The sequence below is a fragment of the Aythya marila genome (genome assembly GCF_965140915.1).
Source record: "Aythya marila genome assembly, chromosome: 15".
NCBI classification, from domain to species: Eukaryota; Metazoa; Chordata; class Aves; order Anseriformes; family Anatidae; genus Aythya; species Aythya marila.
Window position 1 is genome coordinate 15870375 of NC_139056.1, and position 23290 is coordinate 15893664.

The 23290-nt window shown below is 48.3% G+C and overlaps 1 protein-coding gene across 2 annotated transcripts in view; it reads left to right on the forward strand.

The window, feature by feature from the left end:
• LOC309884089 (lipase maturation factor 1-like) overlaps positions 1-23290 on the forward strand; it is a 154890-nt gene that overhangs the window by 75823 nt on the left and 55777 nt on the right. For both annotated transcript variants that reach the window (XM_082772777.1, XM_082772778.1), the window contains one exon: positions 19074-19241. In XM_082772777.1, coding sequence (XP_082628903.1) covers positions 19074-19241 — 168 coding nt within the window. The remainder of the gene's footprint in view (positions 1-19073; positions 19242-23290) is intronic.

Here is a 23290-nt window from a genome sequence, read left to right on the forward strand (position 1 = left end):
CGAGGTGGTGAATGCTGTTTCTTCATCCTCTTCTTGGCCAAGAGCTCAGCCCCTGAGGTAGATTGCCACATACAGTAGCCTGGAGGTTCTGCTGGCTCTCCTGGGAGCTCTGGGGCCCCTCTTTTGTGACGCTGAGTGCCGTGGCGATTGCCATCATCCACTGACATTTGGCAGTCGGGTAAGAGACTGCTGCGTTGAGTCTCGTCCACAGCAAACCAGAGCTAGAAGTTGTTTGTGATAATTCCTGGCAGCCAAGCCCACAGCCAAGGCTTTTTGTTGTTGACTTGTGTATTTCATTATCTCCCCTCCCAAAATTTTCTGTTCTGCTCTAGACGTGGCACGGTGACAAGCAAGGCAGCAAATAGCCATGGCTCTGCTGAGGCAAACATGAGATTGTTGATTCAGAAAGTGCCAGGAAATACAAGACGTTTCTCAGCTCCATCCCACCTTCCTAGCCTTTTCCATTTTGGTAGTGCAAATGGGCCATTTATCAGAGCAGCAAGTTTATTTGGAAAAGCTGAATTTGGGGGAGGAAAGGCTGCTAGCAGCAAGCCGGCTGCAGCACACCCAGGGTCCCTGGTAGTGGCAGGGGTGGGTACCAGCAGGAGATTCCAGGAACGTTAGCATCATAACACCAACAGCACATAAACTCACAGAATATGGTGATGTGCTTGTGTGACACGGCAAAAGTGGTACTGATGTGGTTGCAGAAGACGGGGCCGTGGTCCGTGTGGGTCCTCACCGCGGGCTGGGTACAAAGCCCCTCCTATCCTCATAGCCACCCCGCACCTCCTGAGAGCCGCCTGGATTTTATTTTTTTTTTTTTGCAGGAGTCCGTTTTCCTCCCAGGAGCAGCAGCCGATGTTAGTTTTTCCATCTCCACCGGGAACCACACTCGTTAAAGCCGTCGCAGGGCGGGCAGAGCGGAGGGATCCGGTTCCTTACAATAACAGCGCGCGCCGCTCGCAGCGGGCACGGCGTTGGGGCGAGCAGAAAACATTGCCCCATTCAGGGCCGCCTCGGGCTGCGCTAGGCTCCCGGTCTCCTTGCTGCAAGCTGACACCTATTGGCACGCTCTGCACAAAGAGGTCCCTAATAATTCGGAGCTCTCTTTAAATGCAACCAGAATAACAACACCGGCATAATTTTCACATTCTTGCTAGCGTCTTTGTGACCTGCCTGGGGAGCCTGGGGAAGGAGTCCTTCGAGCACTGATTTACCCCTGCTCCTCTCCTTTCCTGGGCTTGTTTGTCTGTATTTATTAATTCGTCCACATCTTAAAATAATTTGGGCTGTTAGGTGCTGTTTGCTTTTCCCCTCAGAGCTTACAAGAGGAGGTCACTGATTTTTTTATATTTTTTAGTGAGACTCTTGAGTGTCCAGGCACCCAAATTGTCTTGGAAATCAGATTGTGAATAAATTCTTGTTCCTTTACAGCTGGGATGATGCATTTCTAGAAGCCAAGACTGATGGGTCAGTGACTGAGTTAACTTGCAAAGCACCCTGGCTGTGCGTGTGCAGAAGGGGATGTAGCAGTGGACTAAATGTGGACCAGTTTGGTACTCTCTTAGCTAAGGAGCAGTTTATGTACATACAACAGCTCTTACTTAGGTAGGGAACCTCAGAAATATATTTCTTGTGTGCCACGTATTGAGAACTTCTGCTCTGGGATAAGACTATCAAGTCTTTTTATTATTCATTAACTGGAAAATTCTGTTTTATTTCTTTACTCACGTGGGATTGCCTTCAAATAATCAACCACAGTACTGTTTATATGGAGAAACCGATTTGGGTAGTTTTGATGCCTACGCTGGCAGCGAGGCGAGGAAGTGGAAAAGAATGGTTGAGCACGGGGGCATCGTCGGAGGGGCAGGGATGGAGAGAGCTTGTCCGCGTTCACGTCCCAGGCACATCTGCTGAAAGACAGTGACAGATTGAAAAGCCTTTTCAGTACAAAAGTGGTCCCAGTTCATCCTTTGTGAGCTTGTACCTGGTCTCTGTGATTAAGAGGTTGCAGTTCCTAACTAATTTTCCCCCAAACATGGAAGGAAATTGTTGGCTATGAAGAACTAAAACAGCACTTGCCGTTAAAATGTATAGAGAGTTTTACTTCCTAGCTTACTTATTTGTAAATTTTACTTTAATTAGAGCATCGACTTGGAAATGTGTTAATCAATAATACATAGGTCCTTGCAACTCTCTTCTTGTGTTGCTGCATACTTCTAATGCACTGAGCTGCTTGTGTGGGCGAGAAGCTTACTTTTTACATATTTTATGGAAGGCACAAAGTCTCAGAGGTGTTTTATGTGGCAAGCTAAAGATGTAATTTAATAACAACAAATAGTTGAGGGGTTATTCGGGGAAAGTTTGCCTCTGTGCAGAAATGCTGAAGATAGTAATGGAAAAGCCAAATTACCTTTGTATGGCACACTGATTTCTGGTGCCCCCCAAAACAACAAGGCTGTGGGTTTATTTCATTTGACAGCTCTTCTTATGGTAGAGTCTGATCCTAAAATCTTTGTTTTTCACAGCTGGCTTTCAGCAGCATGTGGGGTAACCAGTGTGGGGCATCCCTTGCTGCTCCTGCAGCTCCCAGGAGAGGCTTCCAGGGCAGTGCAGGGCGTTCTGGGTGTGCTGATACTGTACTGCACTTCGATAGATAAGGACTTTTTTTTTTTGCTCTTTACAAAGCCTGTGTGCCAAAAGACTTGCAGAAAAAAAATGGAGGGAAAAAAAAAAAAAAAAAAGAGGAAATCTTTGTTTTAGGAGTCTCTTCAGAAAAACTGAAAATTGCTTTCTGCTCCCTCCAGCTCACCATGAGCTTCTTGGCACTGAGCTAGAAAAGAAGGGGCAGGCTGCAAGACCTGGCTCTTCCTCTCCTCTGCTTTTGTGAACCGATTTGGGGCTGCACAGGGAGGTGCCTCGGTTCGGGCTGTGCTTTCGTCTCCCTTTGGGCTGGAGGAGCTGCTAGTTGTGTGGCTCCATCCTGCGCCGCCGTACGGCCTGGCTTGAGATGCAGCTCCTGGTGCTGTCCTGTAACATAGCTGCGCTCGCCAGGAGGAGGGATTATCAAGGAAATGTAAAATGATGCATAGCACAAGTGGCATGAAATGTCATTACGGGAGAGGCGGTGGAGAGGGGAGGACCAGGGAGCTCGCAGACCCCTCTCCTGTTCCTCTGATAGTGCTGTTAATACATCCTCTTAGTCACGTCACTTTTTTGTGCTTCGTTCCTCTCTTAGCTTATAAAACATCTGTACCAGGCTTTCTGCTCTGATCCATCGCTTCAGCATTCAGTGCGATCAGGTCCCAGACATGGCCAAACTGCTGCACAAACAAAACCACCGCTTTCCGTGCACAAACACACGTGGCACGACCAAACGGGACAGCTCTGAGCTCACTCTCACCTTCTTGTTTGCTCTTGGCAGTGGTGTTCTCGTGGCCGTGCTGTGGTGTTGGGAATAATCGTAAATTGTAGGCAGGGTTAGTGACAACAAGCGTGGCACGTTGCACGCTTGTGCGCAGTTCTGGGCAGCGGCGAGTGGCTTTGTACAACGGAGCTGCATGGCTTCGCTCTGCATTGCAAATCAGGATTATTTAAATTCTTGGGTAGGCAGAGACGTGTTGTGTGGGGGTGGCCTCATCTCAGCGTTGCTCTTTCGCTCTGGATTTCTTGTGGACAGTTGCGTTAGCTTTATTTTGTCCTTGATTTAAGTACAGCTGGAAAGGCAGCTCAGACTGTATTTAATAACTAGTCCTTCAACACAGAGAGGTGCAGAAAGTAATTTGTCCCCCTGCCAAGCACCAGAAAGAATGGGCATTTTGTTCTTCGCTTCACGGTGATTTTACCTGGGTGTATTATGGAAAGAGAGAGAGACTTGTGCTACTGTTACTCTGCACGCTGTGTTGATTTATTGAAATTGGACCCTGCAAGTGTAAGTCGCGAGGTACGTTATGACATGGAATTTCTAGGAGAAATATACAATTGGTCTGGTTATTATTTTTTCCCTCCGCCGTTCACTTGGGCATGTTTCCAGCTTTTGCACTAAGGAACAAGATTTTAAATTAGTGTTGAATTTTAACACAGTGCAGCTTTGCCATCGTGTTCCCAGCGCTTTATTATAAAGCGTCTGAGCTTGCGTTCCTGTTTCATCTGTGCAGCTTTTCGTTGTGTGCGGCTCAGCAAAGTCTCAGCTCTCTTCTGCAGTGTCTAAAGCAAGCCTTGCTCACCTGCTCCGAGAAGGACACTTTCCATCTCATGTTCAGAAGAACAAATTCAAAAGAAGCCGCAAGCATTGACGTTGTCCCATCCTCTGGCATTGTGCTGCTGGGCTGAAAGTGTAACTTCACCTTCATCCCCCCCCTTTCTTTGTACGCCTGCGTGAGCCGCAGATGCCTTTGCAGGTGTGTGCACTTTCAGGTAACCCGGCACCCTCACACAGGAGATCTTGTCCCAGAATTTCAGGGGACTTGCCAGTGGCCACCCTGGAACACCTCAAAATCCAGCAAAGCACAAAAAAGCACGTGTTTCAGGACTTTTACTCATACTGAGCTGGGAGGGAGCTTGGCAGTCGCCTGGCCCAGCCCCTGCTCGCACAGGGCGTTAGCAGGCTCGGGAAAAGCTGGAGAGCTTGCTCTTATTTGGGAAATTCTGATATCATTGTTGCAGAAGCTCAGCATGCTGGCATTGCAGAAAATGCTTTTGACCATTTTGCTCACAAGATTAATGGCAAAATGGAATAAATTTGTTGGGATATCACAGCACTTTATCTCAGGTTTAAGTGAAAGCACATGGGGACGGCAGGAGGAGCTTTGCTGGGTGTTTTGTAGGGCTTTATTTTCATTTCTTTGCTCGTATTTCTATATAATTCTCTATCCGCTTCCAGAAGCTGATAGAGGCATTACAAATGCAGTGGTCTGAAAATGTAAGGATTAGCAGTGGCGTGTTCATTACAGGAATGAGGAGGGTGCCAGCCCCGGGTCTGGCCAAGGCAGCAAGGAATTGCCTCGGGCAGGCGTTCGTTCCTGCTCCGCGTGAGGGTGAGCACCCTTCGGTGTGTGGAGCTGCTGGAGGAAGGTCCCACTCGCACACCGTGGCCACATACATAATAAAACATGGGAAATTTTCAGCTCCACTCGGCGAGTTATGTTCTCACCTCTTTGTCTTTCTATTAAGATCATCGCTTTTAAAATAATAAACGTTCTCGACGGAGGAACGGGCCCGGGGTGGCTGAGCGCTCGCCTACGTGTGGCAGCCAGATGTGCGCCTGGCACTGGCAGAGCCTGGAGGAGGCGAAGCCCTCTAATATCTCGGCATGGCCTAATAAAGTGTGCAGCGTGTTGGTTATGGAAAAATTGACGCAGATGAGGAAACCACAGGGAAGGAGTTGTTTGAAGACATGGCGCTGTGTTATCCATTTCTGAGATCTGTAAGAAGAGTGAATTCCCTGATAGCAACTCTGGTCAGTTTGTTTCATCTTGATCTGTACTGAAATACACATTTAAAAAAGTTCTTCTCTTAATATTGCTAGCATTCATATGTTTGTTCATATTTAATTATTTTTAGAGCAAGAAATTCAGGTTGAGTATTTTGAACTGGCATATTCAGGCTTATTTTATATCTCTTTATTAGATACATTCTTCTTTTCCAGTTTTAAATTATTGACTGGGTAGGCTTCAGCTCTCCAATCTCACTTACTACTCAGCATACCTGGCGGGGTTACATCGTGAACAAGACTTGAATCTGTTCCATTAACAAATTCTCGACAAATGAACTTGGGATTTGAGCATTGCAGCCCTAGAAATGTTGTAGATTTCCACTGCGCTTCTCCATTAGCGGGTTTCTGTTAATTATTGTCCTGCACAGTTATTAATGATATCTGTGATCATCAAGCTAAAGCACTTCAACGGGCTGATGTTTCTCCATGGGAAGCATATTTGCCTCTTGACATGTGCAGTAATCCAGTGAAACTTCAGCACGTGCTTAATTCTGGACCCCCAATGCTCACTTGCCACTGGATGCAGACCTGCGCCGCGGCGTGAGCCCAGCAAAAGGCAGCGTTGAGGTGGTACGTGACAAATTTAGGGGATGCACATCAGGCAGAGAGCTGGGGCTGCTGGAGGGAAGAGACCGTGGCCACTGGGCACAGGTCCTCTGCCATCCCCATTTTCCTCTCGTGCAGTTTGATCAACGGGAAAAATCTGTCTTCCCTCGCCGGTGAAAGATCAGCTCCCAAGTAATGATGTCCAGCTGTACTGACAAAATGTGATTGCTCATCAGTTTGGTTGATGACTTAATCTGGGGCTGATTAGCATCTTGGAGACAGTCCAGACGATCAAAAATGATGCATAATTTTGCTGCGGGCCACGGTTTATTTAACATTTGAGCATCCTCCCAGCTTGCGCGTAGGCACGGGCGGGGAAGGGGCTTGCTGCAGGGCATCACTACCAGCAGGTCTGTGCCATGGGGGTAAAGATAAACAATAAAGGTGACAAAAACCCTCTCCTTTCCCTCAGAAAAAAGTGCTGCATCCTTCAGCATCCAGATACATTTTCCATTCCTCCTTGCAGCCTTGGCCTCGTCAGAACTTCTTTGCTGCTAGCTGCCAGCGAGGGTTTTCGGTGCCAGAGGGGGGAACCCAACTTCTGGGGCTGGGCTGGGACGGGGCTGTGGAGGCAGCCGGGCAGAGCCTGGCAAGGGTTAAAGCCCGAGCAGGGCCGCTGGAAGGGTTCAGTTGTTTTACATTAGGACGGGGCGGCCCTGGCTGCCTGACGTGCTCTGGGACCCGGGGGCCGAGTCCCCAGTGTTAAATCTGCGTAACCGATGCCGTACAACTGGCACCAGCCTTGACCACAAGTGGCCGTTAAAATAAACATCCCCGGGCTTAACTGACAGGCAGACTCAAGGAGAAACAGGCCTGCATGACGGGGAATATTAAATACCCCGCGAGAACCTAACTTCATCAGACAAACGCTCCCCCCACCCCGCGGCCTCAATGCGCGCGCTGTTCGGGGCCGGCGCGTGTCGCTCCCGGGGGGCTCGGGGCCAGTGCTGGTGGTGGGGAATAAACGGGAGCCACAGCGGGAGGGGGTGACTGTGCTAAAAGGATGGAGACGGAGGGAGGATGCCCCAAAAAGCAGCCCCTTGGGTAGCCGGGAGCTTGCCCGGGTCCTTGTCCAAGCATGGGGTCGTGGCCTGTCCAAGCGCAGCCCCGTGGCTCCCGTCCTGCCCCTACGTGGGCTCCGGGCTCGTGCTTTGGGACGTCCGTTGTCATTAGGAAAGGAGGTAAAAGGCTTTATTAGAAATGAGGCGTTTGGCTTGGGAGCACATTCTTATTTGTAACGATGACTTGTAAGCCCTCCAATGCAGGACAAGTGTGAGGGCATTATTACGTCCGTGGGGATAGCGGAGTGACACGTTTATTGGGTGGAATTTATTTGTCTACAGAATTTTTTATTATTTTTTTTTTAGAAAAGCCTAGAAACAAGCTGCACTTACAAAATAAGCAAGGCGATTACCCAAGTGCAAAGCTTCACAGGGCTCAAGGCAGAAAGATTTGAGTGCTGAGCCATGCGGGCGGTGCACTGGGCGCGTTGTGCTCCCCACCAGCGAGCGGCTCCAGCATGGGCTGCTCAAAGGCTGCTCCACTCCTGTGCCAGAAGGTAAACCCCCAGAGCTGTTAACAACGTGCTGTAGAACTTTCCACTCCTAAACTGTGCTTAGAAATACAGGTAATTATTATTTTTACCCAAGGAAGGCCTTGAGCAGGATGAGGACATTTGTAACAAATAGCTTGTATGTGCCCGAAGATGCCCGTTCCCTGCCTTTTGCAGATTTTCAGTTTTCTATCAGTTTCACAATGTGTGTCTATCACTTCCTAGCAAATGGGCATGCCTTTGCAAAAAGTCACTATTTTAACCCTTAAAATAATTAGAATTGTTTCCAGAGAAGAAAATGTGCTGCTTAATGACCACAGAGGTGCGGCTCATTGCCAGGAGAGCAGAGCTGGCGGCGGGATTCACCCAACTCTTTCAGGAGTTCATGCACCAGCTCCTCGTGGCAAAGGGTTTTCCTTGTAAATAGTTTTATTTGTCCTAAACTCTTTCAGTCTACAGCCATTGTTACTAGGGAGAGACCTTAAAACAGAGGTAGATTTGCTGAGCCTTTGGCTGCATCTTCAGACCAGCTTCTTGTTTCTCCTGTCTTGCTAAAGAGTTGCTAATGCAGAAGGTGACACTTTCTGGTTTCCAGACTTTGGCAGAATTTGTTTTTCTTTTCTTTCCTAGGAAACAAAGGGATTATTTTCATTCCTTGGCCTGTTTGCAGTGTATCCAAGAGCTGTACAACTTCAGCTCTCCAAAAATAGTTAAGTTTCTAAAATACCAATGGACTGGAATGGGCAGAGTTATCCTAGTGTTTATGCTCATGTAATTTCTAGAGGAAAATGGGAATACTCTATACCACAAGTTACTTTATCAATTTGGATTGAAATGTCATATTCATTTTGGGTTAAAAAAAAAAAAAACAACTAAATATTCACTATAAGCATGTCAATAAATTGGAAAGTAATGTAGCAGAGATGTCAGGCATTACTGTTGAAAAATGGGATCGTAGAAGACACAAAACAAGATGAGAATATGTATTAGAAATCTCTGTTTCAATATCTGAAGCAACAGTCCTAAGGAGCAGAGATGTCTTCTGTCTGCAGAGGGATGTACTTGGGTGTACTTTTCAGTACAGAACAGGAGAGTGGCTCCATACCTGAGCTTTCTCAAGTCTCAGGGACTTTTATTTTCAATTTTGCCTTTCGTGCTAAATGCTAAAGAAAAAAGAATTTATTAATCTGGTTTCTTGCTTGCCTTTTGGGTGTTAGCTGCTACAATGATGGGAGCATAGAGAAGCAGACTTTGCTGATGTTACTGCAAGAAATCCCACACCAGGGTTATTCAAAGGCTTTGTGGAACTGCTAGGCAAAACATACATTTCCTTAATGATAGCCATGCATTTTTGCACTTCTAATGGAGTGAAGGATCAGTTTCTTTTTTATTATTATTATTTGGAAGCACTGTTTTCAGTTACGTTATTTGCATTACAAGAAGACATTGCAGTTCTCTGGACATTGATCCGTGAGGATGGGAGCTGACCATCTTCACCCCTTCCAGCCTTGCAAAAACATCTGAGCAGTGTGATTGCCAGTCACTGCACAAAGGGGTTAGGTCCCTAAAGGGACGTCAAGTGTGCTTTTTATCTGAAATCTCTTGAGAGTATTTTTTGTTTAATTTTAATGTGAAAGTTAAATTTTACATAACTTTCCTCTTTTCTGACATGGCTTTTAGTCTTTTCAGTAATGCCCAGGTGACTCGTAGAACTAACCAGCACAAGGGCACCTTTTACTCAGCCCCTTTCACTGCTGGGATATTTCATTTATAATAGCGACTGCTCAAACCAGGTGGTTGGTTTAAATGTCCTTACTTGAAGCAGATGATGTTCAGCTCTCTCTCTCTCTCTCTCTCTCTGGTGTAGTTGGAAAGTTAAACTAGACAGCCTGTGACTCTTAGTTTCCCCTCCTTCCCCTTGAGTTTGATTTGGCGTGGAGCGACGTGGTGTTCCAGTTCGGAGAATTCAAATGACCATCCAGGTAGCGAGTTCCTAATGGCACAATTTACCCTTTGTGAACACATTTTATGAAAGATCCCACTGTTTGTCTCTGGTTGTAACTCTCCTGCATGAAGAAAAAAAAAAACAATCCTGTAAACGTCCAGGCCGCCAAACTGCCTAATCTAAACACAGGCACGAGCCGTGGGCTTTGCTGGCATTCACCGCCCTCTGATTTTGCCCATGTGTTCCTTGGCCTGGTGCTGAACGCCATATTTACGAGCATGCACAAAAAATAAAGCCCTCTAAAGGAGATACGATTCTGGTTTTAGCACTGGACTTTTGAAAAGGAAAAAAAAAAAATGAAATAATGAAGGCCTTCGGGAAGGCAGCCGCAGTGCAGCACTGCACATGGGAGTGGTGAATGGGAGGTTAATTCCAAATCCCTGGGCTCTCAAGAGCAGGCATAGCATTGGAAAGATGGTCTTGCACCCTCTCTAAAGCAGCAGATTTGGCCTCCAGAGCACATCCCCTCCGAGAGAGAACGGACCGCTCTGTACAGAAAGGGTCTCGAGTGTGGATGGAAAATGGGCACTGGCTGGTTTGGCAATGCCTCGCAGTGTGGGGCTGCCGCGCACGGAGAAGCAGATCACTCAGAGCTGAGAGCCCTTGAAAAATGTCCAGGCTGGAGCCTGGACACCCACAGAAACGGCTGCCTTTCCAGAAGGGTTGGACCTGGCATTTCCTCCACAGTCAGCGGCTTTGGAGGGCTCGAGAACCGCCAACCTCCGCAGCGCTGGCGTCCTGCGGATGGAGCCTTTGTGGGGCGATGGCCTCCACCCAGCCCTGCACGCTGAGAAAGCAAGACTGCCCGTCTTGCCTGCCTTCGTGTTCGAGCAGGAGGCCATCCCCTTTCTTCGGGACCATCCCTTCTCTGCAGCCAGCCAAGAGCCAGGGCTGCTGCTGCCGTGGGGGCAGAGAGGCTCTTCCTGAGCAGTCTGTGAGCACGAGGATGCGACTGCAGCAGCACTGGGGCAGCTGTCTGCAACGAGGTATTTTTCCGTCCTAGCTGACATCTCCCGAAAGCCCTTTGAAAGTGAGCTCTCGGAGGCTGTTGGGCAGCAGGCAGGAGCCCTGTGGTAGCTCTTAGTTTGCGTGTCTTTGTCCCTGTTACCCTGATAGGCACGGGTCAAGCTCTTCCATTTCCCGCAGCAGGCAGCATCCCAGAATGGTGTCCAAAGCTCACCACTCCTCTGCTGCATCCAGGGGCTACAGCAAACCAGGGAATAATCGGGATTGTAAGCAGTGAGCTCAGCAAAGCATCTCTGCTGACAGCAGCGCTGGCTCTGTGCTGTCTTGCTGTGCTGTGCTGACCGAGTAGCCTTTCACTTGCAAAGTGTTTTAAAAACACATTAATTTTGATATCATTCCATAGCTGTGTTATCAGCTAGAGAGTGCCAGGAACTGTTTGCTTAAAGGGTCAGAAAATCCCAGTTCACTGAAAAATCTCGCAGCGCAATGTTTTCGTAAAGCTTTGCTGAGCACATTACTCAAGCCTGGATGGAACTGGATCGAAATGCAGTCTCTAGACACGTTATAGCCCAGGGGTGAAGGCCTAACATGGGATAAGGGGAGCCCATCCCAGCTTGTAGGCCTTCTTGGGGGAATTTGTCCATATCAGTTGCATCCTTGATGTGCACTGGGCTATTTGGCTATGCCGGTGATGTGGCTCTTCAATTCTGGGGATCTCTGAGGTGCCAAAGATCTCAAGGAAATGGGTTGTGGGGCCTACAAGGTCCTATTTGGTCCCAGCTGGAGTTAGCAGCATGGAAGGTGCTGATCTCTAGCATGGCCCACACTTCTCAGGATGAAATGTTGGGATCCTTTCCTTCACAACATTTTATTCTCAGGCAGAATAAGGAACTGCATGAGCCTTAGTGCTGGAAATGTTAACCACTGTCTTCTCTCTACTGGATGGTGGAGCCTGGGGTCTCACAGTGATGATAAATGCCTGATTTGGTGTCCCGGCTCCCTGTTTTGTCTTCTTTTGGCTGTTTATCCTTGGGACATAACAGGACACAACCCGTTTGAGAGACCACAGGACAGAATAGGTGCTGTCCCTCACCTGATTTACCAGGGGTACCCGGTGGGAGCTGGCAAATCCACCGGCACGCTCCTGACCAAAGCCATCCTCTGTCCTACAGGAGAAAAGACCAAACAAACCCCAAAGTAATGTACACTAAAAGAAAATGTAAAATGGCAGAGGCCACATGAACTAAGCAGAGGTATTTTCTAGCTGTCTAGTCTAACGTTTGGTATCATTTTTCTCTAGGATTACAGGGGCTTTCACCTCATAAATTTGTGCCTGTTTGAGGTCGTTAATCTTTCTTTACATGTTGCCTTGCAATTTTAGAGCTTTGCCACCATCTGGGATCACATTTTAAATGGAGTTTCCACTCAGTACGTTCCTTTTTGTGAAATTATTTATATATGCAGAAATATATAATAAATATATCAGGCCTGGGTTGTTTTTAAACATTTTCAGTGCTTTCGTAAGGGCTTACCTTGTGTGGAAAAACTTGTCTTCTCTAATAGAGAGCCATAACAGTGACCAATTAAAGGATCACATTTGCAATATGCTCTTAAATGGCAATTTAAAATATAGGTGAGTGACCTGCCTCGTGATCCGTGGGGAACGTGAGCTCCGTCGGAAAGCCTGGGGCTGGGAGCACACTGCAGGGCTGGGCAGTCCCAGAGCAGGAGATGCACCAGGGAAGCCCCCTCCACAGTGGTTCCCTGGGAAAAATGGGGTTTTAGGGACAGATTAGGATCTGGGGAGGGGCAGCCCCCTGCCTCAGCCCTGTTCCCGTTGGGATGGGAGCTTCTAGATAAGCTTTTATTACCCTCAGCTGCTGTTTCTTGCAGATGTGCCCTCTGGTCTGCTTCCCAAACCTGGCAGACCCAGCTCTGGTGCTGTTCCTAAACTGGGTTTTCCCTCAACGGGGACACGGGGGAGGCAGTGATGACTTGCAGTTGGTAGCACCAGCTTCTTCTGGCCCCCACCAGAGCCGAGATGTCTGTTCCAGCCCCGCTAATTATTTTAAGGGGATTTTGAACAAATAAATAGCCTGAGCAGTTCAGCAGTTCCTTGTGTAATTTTAGCTCTGGACCCCTCCAAGAATGTACAGAATAAATAGGTGAATCTGTAATACATCCACAATTAACTCTATATACAGCAAGCAGCTCGGAGGCACGCTATGTCGGAGCAGTGTCAATAAACAGGTATGCTGTGGGCCGTGGAAATGTGGTCTTTATTATTGGAGGAGGATAGCTCTGACCAGGAGGTAGGGTGCAGTCTGGAAAAGCAAACAGTGCTGCTATAGATCCTTCTGCCCCCGCCCAGCTTGGTGGAATTCAAAATCTGTCATTTACGTGTACCCCTGGTAAAATACAGCCCTCGGAGCCAGCCTGCTCCTCGCTCGTGCTGCTGTAGATCGGGGCTGACTCATGATGAGCAAAGCTTGGCTTTGTAGCTAAATGTCACAGATGTGGCAGGAAGGTTTCACCTACGCGGTGACTTTGCAAGTGCAACTCTGTGAACACAACAAAATTCCTCGGGATACTTTATAACGCAGAGGCATGAAATTGCACAGCAGAATTTTCTCCAAAGACCCTTTCCCCTCTGGCATCTGTAGCCACATGTGCAGCCATCGTTCCCCAAGAAACCCAACGCCCAGACGTGAATCATTTCTCTGATTTTTCATGCTTTTAACTTTTCATTGCTGAGGCTTCGCTCAGCCGGGAGAAGCAGGGACCTGTTTCAGCTTTGAAAAACCTTAGACAGAGGGAAGGCTGGGGAAAGGAGTTAAAAATGAAACAGCAGATTTATATATATAAAAAGTAAAAATATATGTTCTACATCTGAAGTTTATTTAGGTCCTTTGGGAGAGTGGCGCGGCACTACGTCTCTACTAAATTGCCAACATTTTATGGTCGTGCTGGCACCGAGTCAAACACACATCTCCTTGGCTTGGGTTGCTGTCTTGAAGCAGGCAGATTCCAGTATGTTTTTCTATGAACTGAATATTTCTATTGACTGGACAAGGGAAGCTCTGCCCAGCAAGAACATATAGGTAACTTTTCTTTTTAACAGGTCTATCGAGATTTAATTATTTCGATGTTGTGTGACTGAAGAGCCAATCCCTTGCAACCCACCCTGACATTAGATGTCTTTGTTTTAAGGGATCAACTTTTTAATTTTTCTTGTGATTTCATTGTGATTGGAAATATAATAATCAATAATTGGAAGGTTTCAAAGGAACTATTTTTAAATGATTAGCTGTGGTGTATTCAAGGATGGCAGTAGCATGCACATGGAGACCTGTGTGCATGCATGTAAATATAAAATTCACACGGCACAAGTTACAGCTGGGACTTGCACAAGAGGCCGAGCAGTTTGCTGCTCAATTTCCTTTCTAAACCCGTTCCTACATGTGTACCTTTGTGCAAAATCACTGTTGTTCATCAATCAAGTTGGCCGCGCGTGCAGCGTGCCCACCACAAAGCCTCGCGGGCCGGGAAGCCGCAGCTCTCCGTGATCTCCCCGTTTCACGCCGAGGTGGCTGCTCACCGTGCATCACGAGAGCTGCTCCGGCCTCACTGCAGACATGCGTCTTCCCACACTTAGCAGCAGCTGGGAGGGACCCAGTTTATCTCCCTTCTCCTCGCTGCCTTTTGCTCTTCTGCACGGGCCCGTTTCTGCTCGGGTTTTGGAAAGCGGAGCTTTGATCTGCAGATGCGTAAGGAGGAAGGGTCAAGATCTGAAGCAGAATGGACTGGCAGAGAAACAGCCTGTTGGATCATGTTGATCAGATTACACTCCGCAATGGAGAACCCTTTTTCTTTTTTTGGTCCAAAGTACGAGAGAGCTGAGAGCTTCTCTTTGAAGCCGAGAAGATGAGTTCATGCCTCAGTGCTTAGGGAAGCTGGAGAACTGTGCTTTACAGTTCATCTATACCTTCCCCAAACCTTCAGGAAAACGTTTAATAAAACTTCTCAGCCTGGCTTTCCAGGGTACTGCTCTTCTTCACGCCTTTCTCTTTGCGCCAAAGACTTCCTCTCTTTTGATCGTCTGAGCCCCTGGTGCCTGCACACCGTTAGTCAAGTGTCTGCTGCGCCAAGCCAGCCCCGGTTCTCTGGATGGAGCAGTTGCACGTTCTCACCATTTATTCATATTTGCTGTTGTTCAATTTCCTTCTTTTTTTCAAGATTTTTCTGCAGTTACATGCACTCACATTCGAGTATTTTGTTTAAGTAGGTGCTTTTCAGTGCAAGCAAATAATAGTCTCTAGAGTATGTAAGATATTTATGGCTGGCTTTGTTTTTCACAGAGCCAGATTTCTGCAATAGGCGCCCAGGGTGATATTTTGAAAGGCTGTCCGCAGTGTTGTTTTAATATTAATGCCAAGTATAATTCGGGTTATCTGAACCAATAGATAATCTGATTTTACTTTATACAAACAGGTAGAATAATGGATGTTTTGTTCACCTTTTTGAAACAGATTCATTCATAACTCGCTACTGGTTCTTGAAAGAGACCTTGTGAGTTTGTTCTGTTAAAGTGCTCAGCCGAGCGAGCAAAGACAACAGAGGCTCAGGAAGACGTGCTGCAGGTCACCGGGGAGTGAAGGAGGGGAAAAATCCATCATTGCAAGGGACAGATCTCATGTGGTATGTCTCTGGCCTCCTCCTTGTTTGTAGTCTTGAGAAAACTGTTTCTCCCCTACCCTCTGACTTTGCAGTTGCAGTTCCTTGCACAGGAGTTTTGCTCGTGGTGAACGTATAAAATACCCAGCCCTGTTTGAGCAGCGGGTTGTTCAAGGACAATGTGGGACTTGTTTTCGTGCACATGTGTAGGAGAGCTTGGAGATTTCCCTCGGCTGGGATGGGGTATCTAACACGGATTAAATGCTCTGTCGGAGTTTATGTAATGCCATACCAGTAAGGAGGCTGAGAGGAGGGACCGTGTGCATTTACAGTCCCCGAGAAGAGCATTTACTCTGGTGTATAATAGCCTTCTGTTGGGTTTTAGTGGCGTATAGTTTAGTAAATTAGGAGTCTTCAGGTACTTAGCACTTTAATGGTTCTCACTAAGAACATAATTAAACCATAGACCCCTTAGGGAGAAAAAACAGTTTATTGTGCATATTTTTAGAATCTGTTACCAGCCCTCATAAAACCTGGTAGATACAAGCCAGAGAACATGCCTTAGCTGGCAACCCAGAATTCATTTATCAACGCAAGCAGCCCCTGCCGAATATCGCCCCGAAGTCACACGTTACAAATCTGCCCTGTGAATTATGGAATTAATTTTCCCCAATCTTATTTCAGAACACATTTGCAGCGCAGTTTTTCTCTGGCTGCTGGAGGTGTGAGGCAGGCAGAAGGTTTATTATGCTGCACCTTGCGTTGACACTTCAAGCCAGTTTTTGCTAATCATTTTTTTATTTAAAAAGGCTTTATGATTCACTGAGGTACCCAGAAACGTGGCTTGTCTGAGACGGCGCTGAGCAGGGTCCCCTCTGCTCCGTTCCCCGTGCACCGTCCTTGGCCTCGTTTATTCAGCTGCATCTGACCTGGAGCTGCGTGTTTCTGTCCACATTCACCAAGATTTCACTGTTCTCCATGCAAGGGATCTCCCAGCTGCTTTCTAGGCTGCTTCTCCTCGCAGGGCAGCTGCGAAACAAAGCGCAAAGCTCAAAATCCCCGGTGAAGTGAGCCGGGTGAAGAGATGCTGGAATGCATTTCCCTCCTCCCGGGCTGTGACACCACCGCCTCCGACACTGATGTTTGTGCAGGAAACAATTGCCCTGGGAAGGCTTTCGGCACGCCTGCGCCCTGCAGGTTTCCCTTCGCTCCCAGCAATGTGCCCACGCATGGGGTGACGCAGGTCCCGTGGTTAGGACAGCGGGTGCCGGGCACCCCTTTGCCCTAAGTGGGGTTTTGCAGCATGGCAGGTGCCTGTGCTGGGGCTGCCGGGGCAGCTGGATTTCACACCATGCTCTGGTGGTTCCTTGTTCCAACCCCAGCACCCCTTCCCGAGTAAACACGGTTTTCTCCCCGGGAAACCTGCGCCGCGCTACGCCCATGCTCGCAGCATCTGGAAGGCATCGGGAGGAACACACACGCGCAGCGCTCGCCTCCCTCGCCCTCCCCCTGCAGCCTTCCCACTCGTTGCTGAGACATGCGAGGCACTCCGCTAGCGCTCTGGTTTTGAGGTTTAGGCTCCAGAGAAGCGGCCGCGGCGGTGGGGAGGAAGGGTTCCTCGCCGATAGCCTCCCCAGAGGCTGCATTGCCAGCGGTGCTCTTATCGAGGGCATTTCTTTCCCTCTGTCAAAACAAATGCCAAGAAACCGTGCATTACTTGCGGTGTGCCTGGCGCTGTTTTAGGCTGTCAGTCGTGGGAGCTGATGCTTGCTGTTTGGCTTATCTTGCCTGTCGTGCAGCATTGCCCCTGCTGACACCCTGATAATGTCGGTGCTGGTAATGCAAAGGATGAAAACGCTGTCGTGTCTGGGAGCGAATTATTAACCCATGCCAGATTTCTTCTTTGCTTTGCTTCTCCTTTTCCCTCTTTCTACTTCAGGGCATGAATTAGGCCACAGCTAAAAAGCACAGCTGTGGGAGATAAAACACACTAGATCCATCTTGCCAAGCTGGTCTCTTCCCAAGCAAGCCCATATGAGAAGCCAAACGAGCCTAAAACACAAATTTTCTGTTGCTTTCTATCCCCACTGCATGGGACTGGAGGTGCGATGCGCCTCGGTGTGATCACGTCGTGAGGTTTAATTGCATCTGCAAGCACATGGGTGCTTGTGTGTGTAACACAGCCCCTTCTCCATGGTCTTGGGTGCAAGTGCAGCTCACGTGGACGAGGGCAGGTCCTGGTGCTGCCCCCAGCCTGCTGCCCACTGGAGATGGGATGGCTGAGCTGCAGGGCTAAACGTCACCACCTGTAGGACTGCCACCTCATCGAGGTCACTTTTGCTTCACGCACTGGAGAATAAAACTACGTAAAAGAAGCCAAGAAAGCAACCTGCCTTCCTGGAAAGGATGAAAGCATTTCTCAGCAATTCGGGATCGAGGTAAAAAAAAAAAAAAAAAACAATGAAAAAAAAAAAAAACAACCCTCTCGGTGAGCCTCCCCCAGGTTCTGGGAGCGCTCGAGAGCCGTCACGCGGGCAGATTAACTCGAACCAGCTCCCGTGCGGCGGGGAAGGGCCCTGGGTGGCAGCGGGGCCGCGGCCCCCCCGGGGTGGGGGCGCCCTGACCCCCGCCCCCGCGCTGGCCGTGCGCCCGCAGCGCTCCGCGACCCCGACACCGCTCCATCCGGTGCCGCTGTCCGAGGAAGGAAGGATGCGGTCTCCTGTCCTAAGGGGTTACAGCAGCCTCAAACCCATGGAAAGCAACAAGTTTATTAGTCCCAGCTTTGCTAATAAGGAATTACAATAGTTGTGGGACTTGGCAGTGGAAGCGCGCTCAGTTGCCATGCGTAGTACAATATTTTCCCTGTTTTGTTTGTATTTTTGATTTAACTACAAATAATTTAAAGATGTGTTGCGTCTCCTTCAATTAAAACTCGCCTCTTCATCCTCTCCGTTTTTCTGCCACAATTTTAAAACAATACTAATGAATTTGAGCTCGTCAGACATGCTAAGGTGAATTGTTAGCTTCTTTCTTCACTGTTTAGATTGCAGCATTTCTCAGGGTTGCGGTTATTAACATATCGTGGGTTGTTTTCTTTGTAAAATTTGCAGCTTTATTGTACTGGATGGAAGATCTCCCAGCGTCAAAAAATTTCAGGCGAATAGAAGAATAATATTGTCACAAGGCCAGCATGTAAATACCTTAAACCAATATAGCGTGTTTAGAGGAATTATATTTTCCTCTCCCGAATTATGATTTTGGAAGGCAACCCTACCACCACATTTATTTCAAATTTAAACATTTTGAAAGAATATCTCCTAGGTTTTGAAATCTGGTTTCCATTCCTGTCTCTCTTTGACCTGCTGCGTGACCCCAAGAAAATCTTTTTCTCAGTTTCTGTATCTGCTCAGTTGCTCTCAGGGTCTCCAGCACTTCGGCAGTGATTTAACGTCAGTCAGCGTGGCGCTATGTGCAACACTGCAGTATTAAATGCGAGGGGGGCAATTGGAGAAGAATGTTTTCTGGTTATGTAAAGAAATTAGATAATTAAAACTCTGTTTTATTTAAAAAAAGATGTATTGCTTTAAGAATTCTTGGGTTTTTCATGGAAAAAAAAATCTGGATGAAGTAATTTTCTGTAAATGAAATGCTTGGAGGCAGGGGACAGTTCTGCAAGCAAGCGTGGGGAAGGAGGGAAAGGGGCTGCACAGTACCATGGCTGGCCTCAATGCTGGGCTGCAGGAGGGGACTGACCTCCTGTGTTCATCTTTCAGACCCAGCCGGTGCCCAACCCTATTGCCTATTTCATGCACCGCTCGCCGTGGTGGTTCCATCAGTTCGAGACGCTCTTCAACCACTTCATCGAGCTGGTGGTGCCCTTCTTCATCTTCCTGGGACGGCGGATGTGCATCGTGCATGGCGTCCTGCAGATCCTTTTCCAGGTGAGGTGCTCCTGGTGTTGTTTCCCTCATCCCCATCCCCTCGCAGCGCGTAGCATCCCGTGGGGGCGATGTGCCGGAGCAGGAGCGCTCCGTGCTGCTCTGTGCCTTGCTGCAGCCCATCCTGCCCGAACCGGAGCAACACCCAGGGGAACTGACTCAAGGAGCAGGTCAAGAGTTCAGGTTCGAGTGAGTCAGGATGATTCAGAGCTGCTTGCTCTTGGCCTTTGGGTAGCTCGCACTGCCCCTGGCATGTTGCTGGAGATGTGCTGCCCTGGCCTCGGGTTTGGTTTCCATTCACATGGGTGGCAGAGAAACAACACAGGACTAGCACAGGGTCTGATTCTGCAGGGGTCAGGAGGCTGTGGATGGTCAGGATGAATACTTGAAATATCTCCAGAAGTTAGTTTTGATAGACATCTTTCTCTGTCCAAAGAGGTTTTTTGATAATTAATGTGTAAGGGCTGTTCTTTATCTCTGAAAATTTTTGAATAGTTGTTTTGTTTTGTTTTGTTTTGTGTTTTTTTTTTTTTTACAACCACCAGATTTACTGAACCTAGGTTCATTGTGAAACGGTTTTCTTCAAAAATTAAGAGCATTCATGTTTCAGTTGTTACTGGTTTTTCACGTAAAATAAATACATCTCTATCTGTGCAAAAGTTAGAGGAAAGAAGTTCCTGACCATATGCTTTCTGAGACCCCCTCTGATTTCTCCTCTCTGTCCCCGGATAATTGGAAGACCTCTCTAAAGCCCAGCACCTTCCACAGCGCAGCTTTCAGCTCTTGCTTACTGCAGGCTTTGTTCAATATCATTTCAGCATCATGAAATTCATACGCTGTAGCTGTTACTGCTTCCTGTAAATGCGTGTGATGATTAAACTGGAGAACAGCTTATAAACTATATTGTTAAACCACAAAAATGCTGATCAGATTTTAAAGGGCTGACATAAAAGTCGCGGGATCTGTGCGCTCGCAGAGGAGCCTGCTCTTTCTCCGGCTTCCCAAACACGTCCTCTTGTGTCTGGGTACCACCGAGCACACAACTCGTAATTGTGATTGCTCGGCACAGCCTTTGGCATCAGGTTTTGAAGTGGTGGGATCTTAGCGGGTGGCTGGAGGTCCCAGGAGCGGGGCAGAGGGTGGCTGCTGAGCGCCGCAGCTGCGACCTGCAGAGGTGCCAGGGCCCCGCTCCACCGCGTGCTGGTTGTGTTTGTGGCAGGCTTTGCGTGTGGTTTTTGCAGTGGAACTGGGAAGATCCCATTCAGCCCAGCCCTAAAAGTGGACAACCTGCGCTTCTGTTTCATTGACGAAGCAGAACATCCCCTGCTGGCTGCTGCTCGAGAAGGGAGCAGGGCGTTGGGACGGAGCTGATGGAAATCGGATTAGCAGATAGGCGAGTAGAAATCCTTCTGCACGTGGAGCAGTGTAGGGAGGGTGGCGATGGCTCCTTCTCAAGGCAAATAGACCCAGAAAGGACCAGAGCACAGCACGGTGAGCGGCCCCTCGGAAAACAAAGCCGTGGTGCCAAATTGCAGGCTTTGGCACGGCTCTGCAGTCTCAGAGCTGCCGTGCTCTGCTCGGCTCCGCGTTGACAGAAAAATAATAGCCTGATAGACTGAGACGATGCTGCTTCGCCTTCTCATCTCTGACAGAGGAGACTTTTTATGTTCCTCTCCTCCCTTCCTTGGCTCTAGGCTGCCCAGGGCTTGCCCTGCTCCCGTGCAGGGGCTGGTGCTGAGCAGGGCAGCGCCGCTGCCACGGCTCCTCCGCGGGCCCCTACCCAGCAGCGCCGTCGTTTGTGTGCTGGGGGACTTGAGACAGAGCCACTGGGATCTGAAAGAGCAAACTACATACAATAAAGGGCCATAATGACATATTGTAAATGCATGCATCTAACCACCCTTTAATTGGCGCTTTATTGATAGTTTGCAATTACTGACTTATTTCTATCATGAGGGGAGTCTGCAAAGGAAAAAAGGGACCCAGTGTAAAATGCAGCTCTGGTGCATTTATAGCATTTCAACAAAAACCTGTTTATTTAATATTTACTGCCCTTTTCTTCATTCAGAATGACTTTTATTGACAATACTTCTGCTCTGCAAAGGAAGCAATAAAGTTTAATGTTGATATACCACTTAATTCTGCTTTTCAAGATTTGAATTGACATTACATGCAAGTTTTATTGGACATTTTATAATTGTTATTGGAGTCATGGTGGCTAGGTTGAGTGAGTGTATTTTTCCAGATTCCAACTGGCCTGGAGAATATTGCTTTGTCAGGAGCCCAAAAAAAGTTGTGCTTCTAAAAAAAAAAAAAAAAAAAGCCACCCCCACGCCCCCAAGTGTGAACTTACTCTTCTTGCCCAGTTCAGGTTTGTAAGGAAAAAGGCTTAGCGAGCAGGCAGCGCGTTCGGAAACAGCCCTGCGGAAGGGCTCAGGCGCCACCGGCTCGGCTCTGTCCCCAGCTGGATCGCTGGGCGGTCACGGCCACCCCTTGTGCAGGAGATTTGGGTGTTGGCGAGTGAATTTCAGCATGTCTCTGCACCATCCCCTTCTTCTGCTCATGCCCTGTGTCCTCGTGCACCCTGCTGGTCCCAGGATGAGTGCCTGGAGCCCGCGACCTCCCTCCGTTTTGTGGCTTCACGTGCATTGGTGCTGCTGGCAGCGTGCTCCTACAAGTGGGAGCATGTTTGGGATCTCATATGAGTCCTCCATAACTTGAACTTGCAGAATTTTCCCCGTTTGGCCACTTTTTGATCTCAAATAAGTTGAAGAGTTTTATTTATTGCACATATCTCAATATAAATAGACTTTGCTTGCAAAGAAAAAAAAATAATCCAGGAGTGAGTTGAATGCTGGCCAGTTCCCATTAGAAAAATCATTCTTCACTGTTGCTAACCACCAGGCTGGGGAGAGCTTTGTGATGTCCAGCTGTGGGTGTAGCTTTTGCAGGACATCTGCAACCGGAGATCTTCTTGATCAAATCGCTGCACCCGAAGCACATTTGCCAGGATCAAAGGTGAGCTGAGAGAAAATGTCGTCCAAGATTTCACAGCAGCGGGGCCAGGCCCCATCAGCAGCTCGTCCCCGGCCAGGCTGCTCATCTCCTGCATGCCTGGTGCTCATCTTCAGCACCGGTGATTCCTTGCTCCCAAAAGCAGAGACTCCCAACCTCCAGTTTACATGGGTGAACCTCACCCCGTGAGGCTTTTTTCTTGCTCTCGTGTCTCTGGGATCTGACCTCTGTGGCTTTCTGAAACCCAGAGCAGTGCACTGGGCCACCCCACCCGCAGGGGATCCTGCTCTAAAGATCTCAGCTGGCATGGAAGTACGAGCAGGTGATGGTGGCAAAGTCTCCCCCGTGGGCTGTATGCGCTCAGAGCATCATTTTGCATGTAGAAAGAAATCGTAGATGAATGGCAGCCAGTTATAGAGGACCTCCAATATAAATATTCAGTATTGTTTCAAAAAAACATTTTCTAGCATTTACGGTACGTAGAAGTCCAAATCTAAAACAGAAATTAAAGTAAATGGACGTTTAACTTTTCAACATCATTAGGGATTTATTGTAAGCAGGTGCCAGACTCGACGTGCCGAGCAACACTGCTGCAAATTGTCTCTGCCAGGAATAAGGCTGGAGGAGAGACGTACAGCTCGGCCCCTTCCCTGCTCCGTTCTGCACTGCAGCCCTGTAAAAACAGGCTGGTGAGAAAGGTCCAGTCTGAGCCACAGAAACCTCCAAACGTGCCTGAGGTGGAGTTTGCCCTCTGCTCGTATATAATCAGGAGTATTCAGAGTTGTCGAGAGTTCGCCAAATACTGAAAGCTTTTTGCTGCCATTTTTTTTGTGGCATTCCTGGAGAGCGTGGGCACGTTTTGCAGCACTGTGAAGAGGCAGGACCGCGTTCGCTGAGATGCTCGTGCCCAGAGGTTTAAACTTTTAGCATTAGGGTTGGGGGTTCGGACACCCACCCTAACCCTAACGGATGGACTAGTTTTCACTGAATGTGTCCGGGTGTTGGCTGTTGAGCGTGATGGGCACTTAATGGGCTGG